This window comes from Cyprinus carpio, chromosome B19 (assembly GCF_018340385.1).
Source record: "Cyprinus carpio isolate SPL01 chromosome B19, ASM1834038v1, whole genome shotgun sequence".
Classification (NCBI taxonomy): Eukaryota; Metazoa; Chordata; class Actinopteri; order Cypriniformes; family Cyprinidae; genus Cyprinus; species Cyprinus carpio.
Window position 1 is genome coordinate 20,950,302 of NC_056615.1, and position 21,923 is coordinate 20,972,224.

The following is a 21,923-nucleotide window of genomic DNA, read 5'->3' on the forward strand; positions in this document are numbered from 1 at the left end:
GTGAAATGGGGCTCTCCGTTCATTTAGGTTACAAATGTTTACAAAGGTTACAGTATGTATAAGAAGTTGCGACATTGTTACGCTGACTATTTCATCAGCTACATGAACATACTGTATACAAGAAAATATATAAAAGTTTTTAAAAAAAATCTCGTACATTTCCTCAAAAAGTGCATATTGCAGCATGTTGTAACTTTGGCACCACTTTGATGTACTTCAAATGTAGGGCAGACATTAAACATATTTTTTCAATAAGAGCCACTCGTTATTATTGTCATCAAAATCTTTCAAGGACGAGATCATCGAGACACATGCAAAAATCCAGTGCATTAAACTCTGCTCTAAATGGAAACTGCATTAGTTTTTTGAATAAGGTATAAGAATGATTACATGTTAGCCAGCTTCTTGCAGCCAACTGGCTGCATTTTTAAATTATATATATTTACTTTTGGTATCCTTATGTATGTGTAAAGTTCCATGGCATCTTTGGTACATATATTTTCAAAACCTTCTAAGTATACTATTATTATTAAGACCAGAATGAGCAAACCTTCATATGGTCTTTACGACAAAGAATGTTCTTCACAGGCAAAAATGGAAAATGCATAGTGTCTATAGCCAATTTGGGACTAGACAACTAAGACTGCAGCAGATAACCAGTAGCATTGTTGTCCCCCTTGTGTCCCAGGGGACATCAGCTCACCAGCTGGAGCTTGCAAAAATGGCCTAAAGAGAGTTTGTGCAAAACCCAGTGTGATATAGAGACTGAAATACAACACAACTTCAGTTTAAGTAAATAATCTATTATATCATTCCCAAGCTATCTGTGTTTTGTGACATTCAGAGTGCTTTCGTATCATGTTTTATAACAGTAGTTTCACAGCGTCAACAGCAAACAACAGCAAAACATATTTTTTTTACTGGGTTCTTCACATTTATGAAATGAATATCAAGATATCAGTAAATTCATAAAGGCAAAATGCAATTACTCTCCTGCACTGTTGGGAGCCACAGCAGAGGTTTCATCATGTTTAAAGGTAATGGGTGGAAGATGGCAAACGAAAGAAACCTTTGCATAAGAAATGACCTTTGTCTGCCAGACCTTTTCTTTTCTACTTTGCATATGGAGTCTCAGGGTTTGGAAAGAGCATAAATGACTCAAACTAACTGAGCACAAGAAAGCCTTTGACCTTTTAAGTCAAAATGGATTGCAAATATATTGATAATTGTGAATATAGATATTTGGCTTGCACATTCAAATGTGATGTATGTTGTAAATGTAGACTTGTAAATATGACTGTGCATTCATGATATATAAAATAGAATTTTGATTAAATTGATCACGTTTTTGCCAGTTTCTGAATAATGAAATGGATTAAACAGGGATGGCATGTCCTGTTTAGCCTTTATGAAATGCTTTCAGTGACTATACCATGTAAAATGCATAGCCTACAATGTAATTTGGAAATTTCTTTCAAAAGGAAAATACATTTAATAAAGGTAAAATGATAATTTGGTAGAAAAATCTCACTTTAGTGGGTTAGTAGCACTAGACCACAGAGGCCTCTAAAGTGCCTAATGTTTGCATTTTGATTTTTTTATGAGTAACCATTGTCAATATAGGTGCCAATAAAAATTATTTCACAAATCTACAGTACACATTTCGGGAGAATTACGTTACAGATGACCTATTGCGATGTTAGTGTTATTGAATTGAAAGCTAATGGTGCTGTTCCACATTGTGTCCTGAGGATGGCAGGAAATATCTTTTTTTGAAATCCCATCACATGATGTGAACACTTCTTTTAACACAAAACCATACACTGAAGTTTGTGTGTGTGTGTGTGTGTGTGTGTGTGTGTGTGTGTGTGTGTGTGTGTGTGTGTGTGTGTGTGTGTGTGTGTTTTAGCTTTATATGCCTATTTTGCTTATAAATGAAAATGTTTTTTACACATTTAAGAAATACAGTATGACAAATTTCCTTCTGGACAATAACTTTTATCTTATTCTATCTTATCATTTACATTTATGCATTTAGCAGACGCTTTTATCCAAAGTGACTTAAAGTGCATTCAGGCTAACATTTTTTTTTTTTTAACATGTGTTCCCCTGGGAATCCAACCCACAAAATTCAGGCTAACATTTTTTTTTTTAACATCTGTTCCCCTGAGAATCAATCCCACAACCTTTTGCACTGCTAACGGAATGCTCTACCACTGAGCCACAGGAACACATCGTCTTATTAGGAACATGTTATCATCTAATTTTATGGGGGTTTTTTTCTTCAAATAATTTTATTTAATGGAAATTTTAAAAAAAAATGTGACAATATTTCTTACCCAATACTTAATAGAAACAAACTTAATAAACAAAAAAAAAAAAAAACCCAGTATGGTCATATAGCATGTTTGTAATAGTTCATGGATAAATAAGTGAACACAGTAAACCCCACAATGGGATGCATTAAAGCAAGCATCAAATATATTATACAGGTAGATTTTAAGTATTTTAACTTAAAATTTTAACTATGTTCTTAGGACAAGGATATATTTCATAAATGTTTAGACCAGGGCATAAATTTTGCATCAAGTTACCGCACGTTTTAGCCCAAAAATATCGGCACCCTTGGTAAATATGATCAAAGAAGGCTGTGAAAATGAATCTGTATTGTTAATCATTTTGATCTTTTATTAAAAAAATTTACAAAAATCTAACCTTTCATTGGATAATAAGAATTTAAAATGGGGGGAAATATCATTATGAAATAAATGTTTTTCTCTAATACACATTGGCCACAATTAATGGCACCCCTAGAAATTCTTATGAGTAAAATAACTCTGAAGTATATTCCCATTCATATTCACAATTTTGAGTACTCCAGGGTGATTATGAACATGAACTTATCCAGCCATTGCTTCCTGTTTCAGAGAAATATAAATAGGGGGGAAACAAAGCCTAAATGCCCTTAATCATCCATCACAATGAGAAAAACCAAAGAATATATTTCTGATGTGCAGCAAAAGATAATTGAGCTTCACAAATTAGTGAAGTGGCTTTAAGAAAGGAGCTAGAGCAGTAAAAATTCCCATTTCAACCATCAGGGCAATAATTAAGAATTTCCTACCAACAGAAAATGTTACAAAACTGCCTGGAAGAGGATGTGTGTCTATATTGTCCTAATGCACGGTGAGGAAGAGAGTTTGAGTGGCTAAAGACTCTCCAAGGGTCACAGCTGGAGAATTGCAGAAAATAGTCGAGTCTCTGGGTCAGAAAACCTTTAAAAAATTGTCAAACAGCACCTACATCACCACATTTTGTTTGGGAGGGTTTCAAGAAAAATTATCCTAACTTATCCAAAAACAAACTCCAGCATGTTCAGTTATCAGACACAATTGGAACTTCAAATGGGACTGGCTTCTATGGTCAGATGAAACTAAAAAATTAGCTTTTTTAGCAGCAAACACTCAAGATGGATTTTGGTATACACAGGGATAAAAAGTACCCCATGTGTACAATGAAATATACTGCTGTATTTTTGATGTTGTGGGCCTATATTTCTGCTGGAGGTCCTGGACATCTTGTTTAGATACATGGCATCTTTGATTCTATCAAATACCAACAGATAAAACATCAGTAAGTGACTGACTCTGTTAGAAATCTTATAATGTGCCATGTTTGGATCTTCCAACTGTACAATAATCCAAACACAAACCTCAAAAACAACACAAAAATGGGTCACTGGGCACAAAACCAAGCTTCACCTATGGCCATTCCAGTCCTCTGACCTGCACCCTATAGAAAATGATTGTGGTGAACTGAAGAGAAGAAGCACCAACATGGAGCTGGGAATCTAAAGGGTCTGGAGTGATTCTGGATGAAGGTTTGGTCTTCGATCTCTTGTCAGGTGTTCTCTAACCTCATCAGGCATTATAGGAGAACATTTAGAGCTGTTAAACTGGCAAATGGAGGTTTCAAAAAGTATTGAATAAAAGGGTGAAATAAATTGTGGCCAGTGTGTATTAGAGAAAAACATTTATTTCTTAATGATATTTCCCCCATTTTAAATTCTTATTATCCAATGAAAGGTTAGATTTTTGTGAATTTTTTAAATAAAAGATCAAAAGGATTAACAATGCAGATTAATTTTCACAGCCTTCTTTGACCATATTTACCAAGGGTGCCGGTATTTTTGGCCACATATATATATATATATATATATATATATATATATATATATATATATATATATATATATATATATATATATATATATATATATATATATATATATATATATAGTTTGTTTGTTTTACATTTTCTACTTTAGTAGCTACTTAAAAAACTTTAGTAGCTTAAGCTATTTCATTTTTAACATTAAATCCATTAAATACAAACACAACATTAAAGTGATTATAATACATTTTAAATACAGAAATTTACTTCAAAAATGTATTCTCAAATCAGTCTCAATCAACAGCAGGTTCCCACTGTTAATTATTTTTGTCCTGGTAAATGGTGTAAATGTTCAATAGCTAACCAATACTTGTAAATAATGCACCCATACAAAATTAACTAGCTTACAAATAAACAATATACTGACCAAAAGTGTGACAACTAGCCCAAATCTCCCCTCATAGCTATTTAAGTCAGCAGCACCATATAGATTTATGTGTATTCAAACAAACAGAATTTTTTTTTACAGTGCACATAAACGAGACGTACTGTATATAATGATGCAACCGCGTTGTGTTCAAAATCATCTGGAGTCTTGTGACCCCTCCTGCAGTAGAATTTGGGCTTGTTGTGCTGCAGAATTTTATACGTGCCTCTTTGAGGCCTGAATAAACGCAAGTGGGATGTGCCTATACGTTTTTCAACTGATATTAGGTAAACAAAGAAAAAAATAAGAAAAGGTGAATATTCTATATACTAATATTATTCTTATTACTACTTTTTCCGCTCTGCAAATTTCAGGAAGTAAAAGCCGCATGGCTGCATCCTTGGAGTTTGTGGTACCCGGCGCTGCATCCATTTGGTAGCACCCATCAGCTGATGCTCTACCAAGGTCACGCGCGCAGAGCATCATGGGCGGGGGTATCAGATGCTATTGGTCCCACCCCACGAGCACAATCCGCATCCTAACCGAAACCTCGCCGAATAAGGTATTCCCGCATTACGAGGCGCTATGACGGAGCAGCTGTCACAAGGCGTGATGCAATAGGCTACAAGTCGCTGATAAATAAAGGGGCGGGGGCGAGGCTTTACGTGCGCGGCCGCCGGTATTCAGTTAAAAGGGGAACGTGCGGTTTGTCGTGTAGTTGCTGCGTGTGACGAATGAACGAATACATAATTGCCGGAGCGAATTTCTCCAGACTTCAGTGCACACGCGAACGGGTGGTCACGACGCGCGAGAGATACGGTAACTGCAGACTCAGTTGATGATATAGCCTACATTTAAATTGACAGGTATTTAAATAGTAGCTATATGACTTACCATAATAGCCTGATATTGATTATTGTAGTAGCAACATCTTCTATGATTGCATTTGACTGTTTAGTTTAAATGAATTTGACGGCGTCTTCTTTCAGTGAAAAAGGGTAATGAACAATTGCGGTGAATGTTAAAATATTACATGCATAGTGTGATATATGTTTTGTTATGGTTATGAGACCTGTAATAGTAGTACAGTAGTATTAATAAAAGTGTGATGTTTTGGCGCTTAAAATAACGAAAATATTAATTTTTGCACGTGTAAAAAATGTTTAATGATCAAAAACAGGTCTGAGGTGAAGAAGATGCTACATAAATCCACTTGCCACAAAAAGTGGAGTCCGCAAACACCTGTTGTACAACAGTGTATAGTTTGGGAGTTTTATTTAGGCTATTTAACTAAGGCTATTTATTTATTTATTATAGGATCGTTTTCTTCTTCTTTTTTGGGGGCTGGGGGGTCGTCACAAAAGGTTTGGGGGAGGGGTCAAAAAACAGTATAGCCTATTCTCTTATTTGTACGTAAGCGTACCTGGTAAGTACGTATTTATACATAAACATTCTGTCCAAAGCGGTTTCCAAACATTAATTTTAACACAAAAGTTTACAAGTTCGTCTGAAGATGAAACTAACAGTAGGCTACTCGTGCATTGATGTTAATTTCAAGATGCAGCATTGGCGAAACAAAAGTAGGCTACTACTGTCGTTATTTATTACTTAAAATATACATTTTGATATCATACAGGCTTGTATGTCTCTAAAACGTTTGTGGTTTTGCTTAACGTGTATGAGCTCTGAAAGATGTTGCGGGAGATGATAACCAAAGTCCCTTTAAGGGTATTCTAGTCTTTGATGATAACGCAACAGATTGTTTAGGGCGGAAAATGTATGACTCTCACACTGTTTACGCTAATTTACAAATGTTTTACGATTTTTGCAGTTTTTAAAAGCAAAATAGTCACGAACAGCATCGCATCTCGGACATAAGAAGATTGTGTGCAAAGTATCACGTTCACTCAGAATCCATCATTCTTGGACGTTTCCACTCTGGCACGATGGAGGGGGAGAAGGTTGGTCCCTTTAACCTGTTTTCCTCAATCAGTACCGACTGCTTTTGTGCTATAGTATAATAATGTGTTTTCACAACACTCTACATTTATTTAAACATAACATGCATTTTAATTGTATAAAATGGTTTACATACACTGTAAGTCTGTGTGTTGCATCTAGGAATCTTGGCTGTAATGAATGTAGGCCTACCATAGATGCTTTGCATGTCTTGTGATTAACCATTTTAGTTATGCAAATTGTTTATATGTATATACAGTCTTTGTTTCAGCACTGAATGTATGTCAAAAGTCAATCAATATGATCAATCAGCACTGTTATGCATAATCCCTGTGTGTTGCCTGTGTTTGCTGTAGTCTCATTGAAAGAAATGTCAATGCAACTGTTACCCAATTAGGGTTGCCACCCATCACTTAAAATACAGAATCGTCCCGTATTTAAAGGTAAAATGATGGGTCCTGTATCAAATCAATACGGGATGCGATTGTCCGTATTTTACAAAGGGCAACACATATTTGAATAAACAAATAAGTATATTGCACTGTTTATAATACTAATGGCAATAGAGTGGGGGAACTATGACGTCACTCTGTAGGCGGGTCGGCTGTTAGCATGACACTGGTTCCCTCGACAAAAAGCCTATAGGATTTTTCCATAGGCTTTTGGATTATCGCAAAAAAAAAAAAAAAAAAAAGCTCTGTGTTCAACCATAGTTCATGAAATTTACACATTTTGTCCTTTATAACTTTGATGAAATTTGAAGCTTAAATAAAAGTGCCAGAACTTAAAAGCTAAACTTAGGCTATAAATGAACTACAGCACCACGGTCGCTTGCCTTCAGCATCACCACCACCACCACGCTTCCCACAACTTTTTTGTGTTCAGTGAAAATCGTAATGTTTACCTTATGGTACGAACGCAGAGTTTCCGTATCAGTAGGAAAGCGATAAAATGAACATCTTCCATCTAAAGACTTGTGTTGCATTTCTGGGCAAAACAAAAAAACATTGTGGAACAACAATATAAAATGCAGGAAACTATTAATTGGTTAGTCTACAATTAATTATATTACAAATTATACTACGACTGGAAAATCCTGTAAATTGATAAACTGTTCGGCGTAAAGGCGTATAATGTCTCCGACGGCGCAATGTAGTCCCATTAAGCAACGTGTTAGCGATCGTCTTTTTAAAGAAACGTAACAGTTAAGAAAAAATCACGAGTGGGGTGTAACTGGTGTGTTTTATGTCGTAGAATAAAACGTGAACGTACCTTGAGTTTGTGTGAACCACGGACCTTATTTTAGGGATTTAACCAAAATCCCATTCAAAAAACCCATTGACTCTGGGATGATGGAACCGGAAGTGATAAAATGCTAACTCGCTTCCGGGTTTTTGCTTACAAAGTGACATCATAGTTCCACGACTTTATTATAATGAAATCAAGTTCATTAAGAAGTATTAGAGAAGCTAATTTGCATGTGATTCTGGCGTCTTTGTTTCCATAACGACGGAGTCTCCAGAACACGCGCCGTTAAAGCAGCATGCGCTAAACCTGCACGGTTTAAAACATCAAAAGGCCGGTTGCATAAAAGGTTAAGACTATTCTTAAAAGTTAGTCAGGTAATTTTTTGCTTTAATACTGGTCATAATTTTTTTTATATTCAGTTACATAAAAATGTAGATTAGTCTAAGTTGAATCCAAAAATAAGACTGATTACCCTTTGGCTAACTGCTAGTAGGTCAGACTAGTTCTTAAGTCACTGTCTTAACATAGAGGCTAATGCAACTGGTTTATGCAACAAGGTTTATGCAACTGGCCCCTGGAGCTCACATCTGCCCTTTGAACACAAGGCTCTCCAGATGTTGGGCTGAATGGGAAAGTTATCAGTGGGTCTGTCCAGTAACTAATGATAAACGCACAGTTTGTGGAGGAGCATTTCAGTTGCTCATGGTGGACTGTCTGACTTAAAGGGTTAGTTCACCCAAAAATGAAAATTAGGCTGTGTTTTACTCACCCCTGAGGCATCCTAGGTGTATATGACTTTCTTCTTTCAGACGAATCCAGTCGGAGTTACAGTATATTAAAAACTGTCTTTGATCTTTCAAGCTCTATCATTGCAGTCAGCGGGTGTTGCATTGCTTCAGTCCAAAAGACGTGAAATAAAATGCGCCCTTCCATAAAAAAAAAGATTAAAAAAAAAATCCATATTTAAAACGTAATAATCACTTTAATCACGCTTGCGCGAACAGTTGTACACAGAAGGGAGCATGACGTATGGAGGTCAGTGTTGCACTTGCGCCGGTGAGTTTGTTTACAGGATCAAAGGAAGCAAAGTTTCCTTACTTTAGCAAAGGAAAATCAGTCTCCTCTTGGCTTATATCGAAATCCTCCGACATTCTTCTTTACAAATCGTCATTTTGTACTTCCAATTTGTGACCATTGTTTTGTTTTGATCTCTCCGCTGCGTTTCCGCATGCATCACTTCTGAGCGGTGCATGCGCAAAGCTGATCTCATACGTAATTCCCCTGAAACTGCTTAGTTTTCAACAGTGAGTGCAAGCTAGATTAAAGTGATTATTAAATTTTGAATATGGATTTTTTTCTTACAAAAACGCACCGATTCACTACAGGAGGCCTTTGTTCACCCCTCGGAGCCGTGTGCGACACTTTTTTTATGGAAGGGCGCTTTTTATTTTTTTATTTCTCTGACTGCAACGATAGAGCTTGGAAGATCAAAGACAATTTTTAATATAACTCAGAATGGATTCGTCTGAAAGAAGAAAGTCATATACACCTAGGATGCCTCGGGGGTGAGTAAAACACAGCCTAATTTTCATTTTTGGGTGAACTAACCCTTTAAAGTGATAGTTAACCCCAAAATTTTGTCATCGTTGACACACCCACAAGTTGTTCCAAAACTGTAATAATTTCTTTCTTCTTATGAACATAAAAGAAGATACTTTAAATAATGTGGGTAACCAAATAGTTTCTGGTCCAGAGTGACTCTGATAGTATTTTATTTTTTTTACCTTACTATGGAAGTTACAACCAGCAGCTGTTTAGTTACCCACATTCTTCAAAGTATCTTCTTTTGTGTTCAACAGAACAACCTGGGTAAATTATGACTAATTTCATTTTTGTGTGAACATACCTTTAAAGTGACAGACACATCCGTGCTTCTAAATGTATAGGCCTATTGTTTTATTAAAATTATATGAATGATAAAATGATAGTCTGTTAATATAATATTTTATATATTATCAGAGCTTGGTAGACATAATTATTATATTTTTAGACATGATTAGACAGATAAATGAATATATTATAATTAATGTTAGGCCCTATTTATTAATTTATCATTGATATTAATCATAAAAATATACATAACAAATCATATATGTCAAACACAATTTGGCATTTTAAAAAGTTTAAAAACTGCTAAATTCTTTAGATAAAAATGGGACAAATAATTACATAATAATGTAGTCCTAATTCAAGCAAATTAATTTAAAAAAAATTAATCCCATCCAGGTAACAGCTGCAGAACTGTCAAAAAATGACTAATAATAATACTTAATAATTATAAATAATCAAATTTAAAATAATATTAATGTCTTCTGCTGCAAGGCAAGCAATACTTGTTTATGGGGGGGGGGGGGGGGTCATGAATGGGTGTCCTTTATTTTGCCTCGCTGAACGTGGCAACCCTATACCCAATAGATGTTGCTATGACGATGAAGGAGTGGCTGAGATGCTGAGGACAAGAAAGCATATTAAGACCTACTGGGAAGTAAATGTTTGGTAGAGACAAGGAGAGAGAGGCAGAGTGGGTGGTGAAGTTGTTTGTATTGTATGTATTGTATGTGAGGGTTCTTAACATCTCACATCAGCAGATTAAATCGTCCTTGTGAGCAGATTAGATGTTTTCATTCATAGCTGTCTACACATGTTAGGACTTTTCTGTCCAGGTTGTCTTGTAACTCTTTAATTCCGAGCGTTTGACTCAGAATGCATTTGTCAGATGACGTTTGTTTCAAAACTTATTTCACTGAGTCATCATGACTTGAGAGCATTTGTATGGGTGTGGAAGAGAGGGAGAGCGAGTAATAGGAATAATAGGATCAGATTGAAAGGGAATGATGGTATTGATCTACATTTCTTTCAGATAGTTACATCCAGTTGGTTTTGTTCAGAAAAGCCAAATGGTGTGCAAGAAATGCCCTGCAACACTGTATCGACCTACACAGATGCATCCATGTCCTAGAAATACTACTGTATTTATACAGTTTATGGTAAAGACTATACACTCCTTTTGTTTTGATATAGTTCAGTAATATCTTTAAGGTCACCTGTGTCAAATGTCTGACCTCAGCATCACACAGCCCTTCACAATTCACAGTGTCAGCCTTGCTGTGTCCTGTAGCCCTAGAAACTTGGAATCTGTAGTCGCAGTGTTGTCTTACAGCTGGAGGCAGGGATGTTTTAGGACATGGCTGATTTGTGATGATAAAGATGAGCTCTTTAATAGTATAATATGTTTTTATCTGCTGTTGTGTTTACATTTACAACAACAAAGCGGAGTGCAGTGTGACTACTGGATCTTTTTAGAGAATTCAGTTAAGCAAACATTAATGTATATAATGAATATGTATATGTAATTCATTTTAATAATAAAATAATAAAATGTTATTATATATATTAATGAATTATATAATACTGCGCTTACAATAATTATTACTCATATGTTATTATTTCAGGAGTTCACAGCGAACTTATTTAATGTTGATATTTTATGTTCTTTAATTATTATAATAAATATGTAAATATTTTGTTAGAATTTGGTCTATTACAGTTTGACAGGTTATATTTAGTCATTTCGCACATTATTGTCAACAAAAAGTATGTAATTTTAGTCTGAACAAAATGAACATTAAAGGACATTTTCATTCAAACACAAATATATATATATATGTATGCTATCACTGTGTTCTTCTCTTTCTTGCTGCCATTTTTCTCATATCCTCTGTTTGCTGTGGAATTAGTGTTTCTTATTTAATTTAAATCTTTCCCGGGCTGTCTGTTTGTCACACAAGTTAAAGTATGATTGACATGGCGTCTATGTTTTTTAAATGTTTTATAAATATAGACAATTTTGAATATAATGTAAGTGTTTTATAGATAAATATGCTATTTTAATCTGTGTCTTAATCTTAAATCTGTGTGCATGTTTCATTTTTGTGATCAAAATGTTAAAAATGAAAATAAAAAAGGCAAAATAAAATGACAATAACAACCTTGAATGTTTTCTCTCTTGTTTTACAGAAGCAGGTGACATGCTACCTCCTGTTTTCTTTATCGACAGCTGTAATTGGCTCCCTGCAGTTTGGCTACAACACAGGAGTCATCAACGCCCCAGAACAGGTTAGTATGTGTGTATGTGTTGTGTGTGGTACCAATCAAAAGTTCAAACACACATATACTACACATTCAAACCTTTGGAGTCAGTATGATTTTTTTAAAGATTTAAAGCAAGATTGCATTAAATTGACCAAAACATATTTATTTAGCGCTTAATTATAATGATTCATCAAAACTTAAATAAAATACACACACATACACAAATGAGAATATAGGAATTATGCAGTGGCCATCTTCAATTAAAACATTTTAACCGCTTAGAAACTGCGGGCATTCTTTAATGCCACATGGATGGAGCGTTACGGGGAGCCCATCAAGCCGGGTGTGTGCACCATTGTGTGGAGTTTTGCTGTGGCCATCTTTAGCGTGGGTGGAATGGTGGGATCATTCAGTGTCGGTGTCGTAGCCAACAAATTTGGAAGGTGAGTGGAAATTAATTCATAATTTGTAATTTGGCAAATGTTGACCAGTTTGGACTTGACAAGAACCTGACATATCATTTGTGGAAGTCCTGTGCTCAGAGGGTTTTGCATTTTAAATGAAAAGAAAGAAATCCTAAGCTTGTGACTTCTTCCGTGTCATTACTCATATATGTAGGTTTACATTTATTGGTAAAGACACATTGAGGTCAGAGCTATGGCCTAGTGCTAATGCATTTTTTCTAGTACATTGCACCATGGAGCTAATGCTTACATTGTGGGTTTGATCCTGTCTTCCATGTAATTCATGCATCAGTAAAGTGGAATAAATGTAAGAAAGATGAACAGAGACGTTTAATGTAGTCTTTTTTATTAAAGTTGTTGTTGTGCTGGGAAATCTCAGCCAGATAATACATCAGCTTATGTCAGAGTTACTGACAATGCTGCTTTAACTGGACAGTAAATGCTTCATTAATAATAAAAGCAGTTTACTTTAACAAGGGCATTCAGAGTAGAAGAGTTGACCTCTGTCTTCCTCTCTGCTTGAACACTGTCCACACTGTCAGAAAAACCTCATTCAAGGCAAGCATTCATGTGTGCTCAGTGGCCATTGTTCTTTTTCTGTGGCTTTCTCCGCCACTCTCCCTGGTTTTGTTTGGACTTTGATTGAGATCTCTCTCCCACTTCGCTTCCCGTCAGCTTCTGATCTGTCCTATTGTAATAAAATACAATATATATATATTTTTATGTGTTACAGTATTTGTTATTATTTCAGGAGTTCACAAGGAGATTTTTACTCATATTTTGATTATGTTGATTAATCGTTTAAATGTTTAAATTATTAAATGACTATTAAATGATTTTCTTTTTTGTGTTTAAATATTTGGTTAGAGTTTGGTTTATTACAGTTTTGCACATTATTTTCAACTGAAAGTAGTATATATCATTTTAGTCAGAGCAAAATAGAATAAAATGAATAAATATGTCACTGATTATATGTTGTGACATTTTCATCCAAGTACAACAACTGTGACTAAAACAAAAAAGGGTGCAAGTCTTATCATTGTGTTCTTCTCTTTCTTGCTGTCATTTTTCTCATTTCCTCCATTTGCTGCTGAATTAGTGTTTCTAATTCAATTGAACTCCCTCTCTCCCTGTCTGTTTTTCTTTCCACAGACGTAAATCTATGATCCTCGTGAATATCTTGGCTCTGATTGGTGGGAGTCTCATGGGACTGTGCACTCTCTGCTCCTCCTTTGAGATGATCATTGTCGGTCGGCTGGTTATTGGGTTGTTCTGTGGTCTCTTCACTGGTCTTACTCCAATGTATGTTGGGGAAGTGTCGCCCACTCCCCTCCGCGGGGCCTTTGGGACCCTGCACCAGCTTGGTGTCGTGGTGGGCATCTTAATCGCACAGGTACAGCGTTCTGTAGCACAGCAATGTAGTTTGTTGTCTTGACCAGATGGTTTATAAAAAAATGTGTAAATCATTTTAAGAGCTTTGTGGCCTCATTATGTTTGTGCCACAACAAAGCCTTGGGGAAATATCCCTTCTGATTAGTTTTGCTGCACTTATGTTACATGAAGCTTCTAATTGAGTCTGCTGATCCATTTTTAAGGCTGCTAGCCTAATTTATGCCATCATAACCTAATCAGTTTTAATTTGATACCTGTAAATGTTCAAATTACTTATAAGTCGTGTCCTTTTCCATCTAGATTTTGGGTCTGGAGTATCTGCTGGGTTCATATAAGCTCTGGCCTGTGCTTCTGGCTTTAACCGTGCTACCTGCTGTCCTGCAGTGTATACTGCTTCCGTTCTGTCCAGAGAGCCCTCGATACCTGCTCATTAACCTCAATGAGGAAGAACAGGCCCGTAAAGGTAAAAAAGAGATCACAGATGAGCTTTATCTCCACTGAGCTGCAACCATGCTTCACTGAACAGGTTACGCCAAAAGAACATTTATAGTGGTGAAAGCAAACTACAACAAATATATCTTTGGCGTTGCCTTTTGCTTCGAAAGCAAACAAAATAATCAATTTTGGCTTTACAAAAGACAAAGAAAATATCATGAGAATGATTAAATTAGTCAGAAAAGAGAAAGATGTCAAATTTGCCACCACTCCAGAAAACAGTCACACATCAGCATTAACCTAAACAATTTTTTTTATTTGGTGAAAAACGTTCATCTGTGTGGCAATGAAGTTGTGCCAAATGCACTTAACCTTATGTTTCCACTTAACATTAATTATGCCTTTGAGAGTGCTGATGAAAAAATGAGCTAAAACATCTGCTTAAACAGGAGCCCTTTATTAAATAACATAAAGGTTATCATTTACTGGAGCTGGATTATTAATTTTACACCAGATTATTACGCACATAAATGTGTAACAGATGTCAGCTAGTACAGCTATGTTGTAAAATACTTAAAAAAAGCTCTTGCTCTGTTTTGAGCATCTTGACCAACCTGACACAGCAAACCTAGCTTTGAGCGGGACAATCTTTTAGTCAACCAGTGTCAGCTGGCAAGGATTCAGGAAATTCTGTTTGGTGATGCTAGATGTTGGAGACATTACTTCTGCTTTAAGCAAGATAAAGTTTGTGAAATCATTATAAGCTACATGCATAATATGACAGGTTTTTTTAATATAACAAATGTGCATTATGTACTTCATTCCATTTTCTGAGACATTCATCTTCAAAATTAATCTGTTTACCAATAACATCTAAGAAGCAGGCTATTAGAGCATAACTTATTTAGTGTTCTGAATTCAGAATTCATGTAAATCAGAAGAACAGACATTGCCATGTTTTTAGCAGTAGGGACTGACATGATTCTCATCTCTCTGCTAAAAGTGTTTTCTGAAACTGGAAATTAAGGTGGAGAAACCATCCCTTCTCTGATATTGTGGTTTACTGTTCCTTATAGAGGAAGCAAAAGCTTGAGTCTTTAAGAGTCCCTGAACTTGACAAAAGACCAACAGCAGGTTTTGGCATCTTCTTTGATGTTGATGATGCAATAGTTGCCTTTATCCTAGAATACATCTAAATATACACATACAATTATGTTAAAATAAATAATACATTTAAAACAGTAAAGACATTAGCTTTTTCCCTGCCAGAATTTTTGAAAAAAGTTACCAGCCACCGCCAGCGATTTTGATGATTTACACTAAAATTTTATGGCCTACATTATATTTTGCTGTATAAATATTTGAATATGCAATACACCAAAGTAAAGATCAAAGCCTCTACTTTTAAACAGAAAAAATCAGTTGTATTAAACCACTCTTTTTTATCAACACTTGAATATAGGTAGGTTTCATAAAAATTTATAATTTTGAGCAAAAAGGTGAGAAAATCACATTTTTATTAAAAACTATATCTGGGTAATATTCAATACGATTATCAAAGCATAAATCCAGTAAATCGCTTCCATCAACACCTCCAAAGCTTGCACAGCCATATACCACTTCCTGGATCATCATTTTACTCCATAACATTTTGCAGTTTTCATTTAAGTGCTGTCTATTGCTGATGATCACATTATTTATCATATGCATCTGTTTACATAAGAGATTGCTTGTTTCTCTGTCCTGTTCACATATGTTTTTGTTTGGAAGGTTTTGTACTCGTTCAGAAGATGTGTAATATCGCCCACTATATAACAACAAAAAAAACAAAAAAACTCAAAAAAAAATCATCAATGGCGGGGAAGCGTTGTCTTCTAAATTACGAGATAACTCGTCAAAGGCGGGGAAAGAGTTAATGTTATTGTAATTATTGACAATAAATTAATGTTGTTTTTCATCGAAGAATCAAAAAAAAAAATGTATCAAGGTTTTTTCTAAAAATATTAAGCAGAACTACTGTTTTCAACATTGATAATAATAAGAAATGTTTCTTGAGCACCAGATCAGCATATTAGAATGATTTTGGAAGCATTATTCACTCTCAGAAAAAAAGGTACAAAAGCTGTCACTGGGTCATTTCCTTTTCAAAAGGTACACCTTTGTACCTAAAGAGTCCATATTGGTACCTTAAAGATACATTTTAGTACCTAAAGTGTACATATTAGTACCTAAAAGGTACAAAAGTGTACCTTTTGAAAAGTAACTGCCCCAGTTACAGCTTTTGTACCTTTTTTTCTTAGTGTTTGACACTGAAGACTGGAATAATGGCTGATGAAAATTCAGTTTTGCAGTCAAAGGAATAAATTACAAATAACAAAATGAAATATAAAATGTATTTAAATAGTAAAGGTTATATATATATATATATATATATATATATATATATATATATATATATATATATATATATATATATATATATATATATATATACACTGTATATAACCTTGGTAAGCATAAGCACTTCTTTCAGAAACATTCAGCAATTTTACCCATGCCAAAATGTAGTAGTCTTTCTTGTTAGATTTGTATGACCAAAACTCCATCCTTTTGTCATTCAGCGCTGGTGCGTCTCCGTGGTTACGAGGATGTGGGGAAAGACTTGCAGGAGATGAAGGAGGAGAGTGCGAAGATGGCCATGGAGAAGAAGGTGACCATCCCAGAGCTCTTCCGCACCGCTGCTTACCGCCAGCCTCTGCTCATCGCTGTCATGCTGCAGCTCTCCCAGCAGCTGTCTGGCATCAACGCTGTGAGTGACATACATTACCCATCATGCACTGTGTTCGTCGTTACTGCATACTACCTACTATTTTGAATGTGAAACAGTATGTATATTGTTTATAATATGCATACTTTATATATGCATTAAATATTTGGATGTCTTACCATACTTGGAATGTGAAACTTTCATTATGTTCCAAAATGCAGTATCCTGAAATGCAATGTGCCGGACTTGACTTTACATTTTGAATGTGACAAATGATTTCTTATATCAACCATGAATTGTAAATTCTACTTTATAGCTTATTATTTGGTCAGACTGTCAAATGTTTAATGTACACTAGTGTTCTTGTTTTACTATAACTTTACATTCTTTAGTTAACAATTTGGACTTTTCTTTGTGTTTCTGAAAGGTTTTTTATTACTCAACTGGTATTTTTGAGTCAGCTGGAGTGAATCAGCCCATTTATGCCACCATTGGAGCTGGAGCCGTCAACACCGTCTTTACTGTAGTATCTGTAAGTATTTTATCATTGAACTTCATAAGAAATCTGTGATGTGTTTGAAATAATACTTTAATTTTATCCTTCTCTTCACTTTTCTTGGTGGAGAGGGCAGGAAGAAGAACTTTGCACCTTATTGGTTTGGGTGGAATGGCTGTCAGCGCCTTGGCCATGACCATTGCTCTCTTATTGGTGGGTCCTGCTGTCTGTTTTCATTTTGCTGAAGATTCAAAACAGTCACTGTAAATATCTGACCATCATAAGAATGCTAATGTCGTACCTGTATTTTCTTACCTTTGTTCCTGAGTAGAAGGACATTGAAGCTCTTCGCTACCTCAGCATTGCTGCAGTCTTTGCCTTTGTGGCCATGTTTGAAATGGGCCCTGGACCCATTCCCTGGTTCATAGTGGCTGAACTGTTCTCCCAGGGGCCACGTCCTGCTGCCATGGCCATTGCAGGATGCTCCAACTGGACAGCCAACTTCCTTGTGGGAATCAGCTTCCCTAAACTGGAGGTGTGAGCTTAATTTAGATTAACTTTTAAAAGCAACAGCCATTACTTTAACTACGTAAAACTACATTATTGTTTTAAAGTGTTTTAAGATACATATAGTAATATTGGTTATGGAGAACCCGCTTAACAAATAAACATTTCTGGAAAAAAAATACATACACACACTTAAAGCGATAGTTCACCAAAAAATTTAAATTTGATGTGTATCTGCCTCCCTCCAAGGCATCCTAGACGTAGGTGACTTTGTTTCTTCAGTAGAACACAAATTATATTTTTAGCTTCAGGCGCTGCAGTCTCTCAGTCGCACAATGCTTGGCAAATGGTAACAGAATCTATGAGAGTAAAAAAAAACATGCACAGACAAATCCATATTAAACCCTGCGGCTTGTGATGATACATTGATGTGTAAAGACACAAAACGATCGGTCTGTGCAAGAAACTGAACAGTATTTATATTGTTTTTTTTACCTCTGATTCACGCAATGTCTGAACTGTTAGAACTTTTGTGAATGTGCTTCACAGCAGCAGGCCGTGAGACATCATCTTCTTCTTGCTTGCTTTATGGTGAATCGCAGTCAATAAGTGCATTACCATTGACACTCCTAATTGAGATTGTAGATAGAGTGTTAATGGGCCATTTGAGAGATAGGTGGCGGTAATGCACTTACAGTTTAAGTCTGCGATCCGCCATAAAGTAAGCAAGAAGAAGATGGTGAACTATCCCTTTAAATTTTTAATAATTAAATCTAACCAATTAAAATAGTTTTAAATAATTATTCTATAATAAATATTTCATGCCAAGTGATTTTTATGTTAAATTAGTGTATTATTCCCCTTGTGGGAATTAGCTTAAAACTTAAAAAAAAAAACGTATTAACTTATTCAAAGCTTATTAAAACGTATTAAATCAATTGCCATTACTTTAACCACTTAAATCTACTGAATTAATATTTAAAGTAAAACTATTAATATTCTATATGGAGAACCAGCTTTTCATTTAAATATTTATTTTACATATGAGTATAAAAATAAGTATTTAAGTTAAATACTTATATTTATTTATTTTAAATCACTCACCTTGAAACTTGAATTTAAAATAATTTTAATCAATCTAATTTTATAATTACTCTATTATAATAAATTTTTATCTCATGACTAGCAGGTTATTGTGATCTTATTTTGTTAAATTAGTGTATTCTTCTCGTTGTGGGTATATAGTTTTCTAAACTACAGAATTGGAGGTTCAAGTTGAAAGGGATATTTCACCCAAAAATTAAAATTCTGTCATTAATTACATATCCTTATGTTGCTCCAAACCTGTAAGACCTTCGTTCATCTTCAGAACACAAATTAAGATATTTTTGATGAAATCCGAGAAATTTCTGACCCTCCATAGACAGCAATGAAACTGCAATGTTCCAAGGCCCAGAAACGCAGTAAAGACATCGGTAAAATAGTCCTGACATCAGTGGTTCAATGATAATTTTGTGAAGCTCTGAGAATACTTTTCGTGCGCAAAGAAAACAAAAATAATGACTTTCTTCAACAATTCATCTCTTTAATTTATTAAATCAATAGCCATTACTTTAACCACTTAAAACTAAAAATCGTCCTAATGTAGAAAATTTTTATCTCATAACTAGCTGTCGTGAATTTATTTTGTGGTAAAATGTGTGCACAATGTCAGAATTGACTTTTTTCTTATTGTTTGTGAATTACAGGAGCTGTGCGGGCCATATGTCTTCATTATATTTATGATCTTCCTCATCTTCTTCTTCATCTTTACGTACTTTAAAGTACCGGAGACCAAAGGGCGAACTTTCGATGACATCGCCCGTGGTTTTAGCGGGGCTCCGCCTGCGGCTGCCACCTCTGTGGAGGAGCCCGGCAGAGTTGCACTTCCTGCCTCTCCAGTCAAAGAAAAGGTCCCATTGGTGGAAGCTTCCAAATCTTCCTCGGAACAGGGTGCAAGCTCATCTGAGAAAGCTGCAGCAGATACCACAAGGGTGGAGGAGAAACCGAGCTCAGTTACCCAGCCACTGATGGATTCTAGTAAAGAGGAGAAGTCAAATTCCACCATCTAAGAAGCGGTGTAACTAAATATAGCTTAATATGATTAAAGCCATTACATGTACCACTGAAGATAGAAATATAATACTAGATATTTATTTACTGGAAAGAGATTATTAATGGTAAACACATTATGAACGGAACCACAGTAGAGAGTCACAGATCTCCTAGACATATTTTGAAAGGATATGATAGCTCATAGTACATGAGCTTTATTTTATTGTGTAGTTCGACAACTGATGGATTGGTGCAATATTGATTCATGTGAAAGGTTTTATCCTTTTATTGCTCATTCCTGTTTGTGCATTTTAGTGCAGTTTTAATGTGAATTATCAAATTGGTCATGGTTTCCTTTATCAACTCAAACCGAAAAGGGAATTTTAATATTTGGCCTTCATAGTTCTCGCCATTTTCAACTGTCAAACCTCCTTTGTTTTTTTTTTGTTTTTTTGCTTTTAGAAAAACCAAAGTGTTTTTCCCTTGACTGATAGTTGGCGGTCATCATAATCTCAAAGTTTTTGCACTGATGATGTTTATTTTGAGTAATATATAATGTAATGTATATAGAAAGATATATACATTTTCATTACTTCAGATCACTACAACTATCAAAAACACTTAAAACATATAAATAAAAATATTTGTAATGAATCTTCTAATTAATTATAAGAAGTGCTTAGCTAGTAAAGCTTATGCCAAGAATAAAATTGCTAGTTTACTGCCAAAAATAATACATTTAAAGAAACAGACTCTTCGGATAAATGTCACTCATTCATCTAAAATCACAGTAAATGTTGTATTGTAGAGGATGCAAATGGTTCAACTAGTGTTCAATGGATTTCACACTACTATATATACAGTCTCAATAACTAAACAAGCTCACATTTCAGATATCCAAGATTAAGATTTTTAGCAAATGACAAGGAGGAAATTTGCTAGATTTTGACCATTAATTATGACTACTGAATTTCCTGTGCTTGGTGATTTAGTATTTCAGCGTTTCATGTGCTGCACCGACTCACTTTGAGGTTTTACAGAGTAGTGAGACAAGTCTCATCTGATTTGAATTAATGTGTTTATAATACTATAGCTGTAGTTTTGCACTTTCCGACATTCTGTTTTAATCCCTTTCATAGAGAACATATAGGTTTTTTTTCATACTTTTATTTTTTATAATTTCTATCATGTAAGTCAATAGACGCTTTATGCTGCCATTGCATAGGTGTTGCTATTTTTGTCTATATATTGAATGTGAAAGTATTTATTAATAAGCACATTTAAACGCCAGGGGTAATATGAATATGATGTCTTGTGGTCATGTATGTGTTGCACGGAGAGAAACTCCAAAAAAAGACCAAGAAAGAACATTCCTCTTGCAGTAATGCACTGTGGTTTGTATTCCAGCGGTCAAGTGCAGCTTCACATTGAGTCAGCCCTCTTCTAACACTAGCAAACATAACCATCTTATTAACTGTTTATACCTTGCACATATTGTATCTTTTACTGTGCATAATGTACACAACTCACTTGCTTACTGTACAGTTAGAAGAGCATCACCCTGTAAATACCCAAGTTCATGTTTCTGTGTTAAATGGTTTAATTGATGTAATTCCAGGTCAAAAGGAGAGTGTCTGCTAAACAGAAGTGTTGATGTTTTGACGTTTGTATATTTTATGGTGGCTTTTCCTGAATGTGTGTCAAAATCATGAGTGGTACTGTGTACAGTTGTTGTATTTTTTGTGAATAAATAGTCTAAATTATTTCTTCTCTTGTTACTTATGTTTCCTAAATGTTAATAGGATACAT

At 35.0% G+C, this 21,923-nt stretch overlaps 1 protein-coding gene across 4 annotated transcripts; it reads left to right on the forward strand.

Moving 5' to 3' along the window:
- The first annotated feature begins 5,046 nt into the window (after positions 1-5,046).
- LOC109074924 (solute carrier family 2, facilitated glucose transporter member 3-like) lies at positions 5,047-21,877 on the forward strand. Of its 4 annotated transcripts, none has more exons than XM_042745927.1 (11): positions 5,047-5,162; positions 6,432-6,561; positions 11,885-11,983; positions 12,242-12,402; positions 13,576-13,816; positions 14,116-14,278; positions 16,872-17,059; positions 17,445-17,549; positions 17,628-17,726; positions 17,845-18,048; positions 19,769-21,877. In XM_042745927.1, the coding sequence occupies exons 2-11, from the start codon at positions 6,547-6,549 to the stop codon at positions 20,129-20,131; spliced, it is 1,638 nt and encodes a 545-aa protein (XP_042601861.1). In that variant the 5' UTR covers positions 5,047-5,162; positions 6,432-6,546; the 3' UTR covers positions 20,132-21,877. The 4 variants fall into 4 exon arrangements, with proteins under 4 accessions (XP_042601861.1, XP_042601859.1, XP_018946461.1 ...); XM_042745925.1 differs by lacking the exon at positions 5,047-5,162 and adding an exon at positions 5,169-5,466; XM_019090916.2 differs by lacking the exon at positions 5,047-5,162 and adding an exon at positions 5,169-5,419.
- Positions 21,878-21,923: the final 46 nt, after the last annotated feature.

Excerpts from the sequence above, each read along its gene's own strand:
- LOC109074924 (XM_042745927.1), top strand. Across the intron at positions 17,060-17,444 it reads AGCTGTCTGGCATCAACGCT|GTTTTTTATTACTCAACTGG; the intron begins GTGAGTGACATA and ends TGTTTCTGAAAG. Across the intron at positions 17,550-17,627 it reads CCGTCTTTACTGTAGTATCT|CTTTTCTTGGTGGAGAGGGC; the intron begins GTAAGTATTTTA and ends TCCTTCTCTTCA.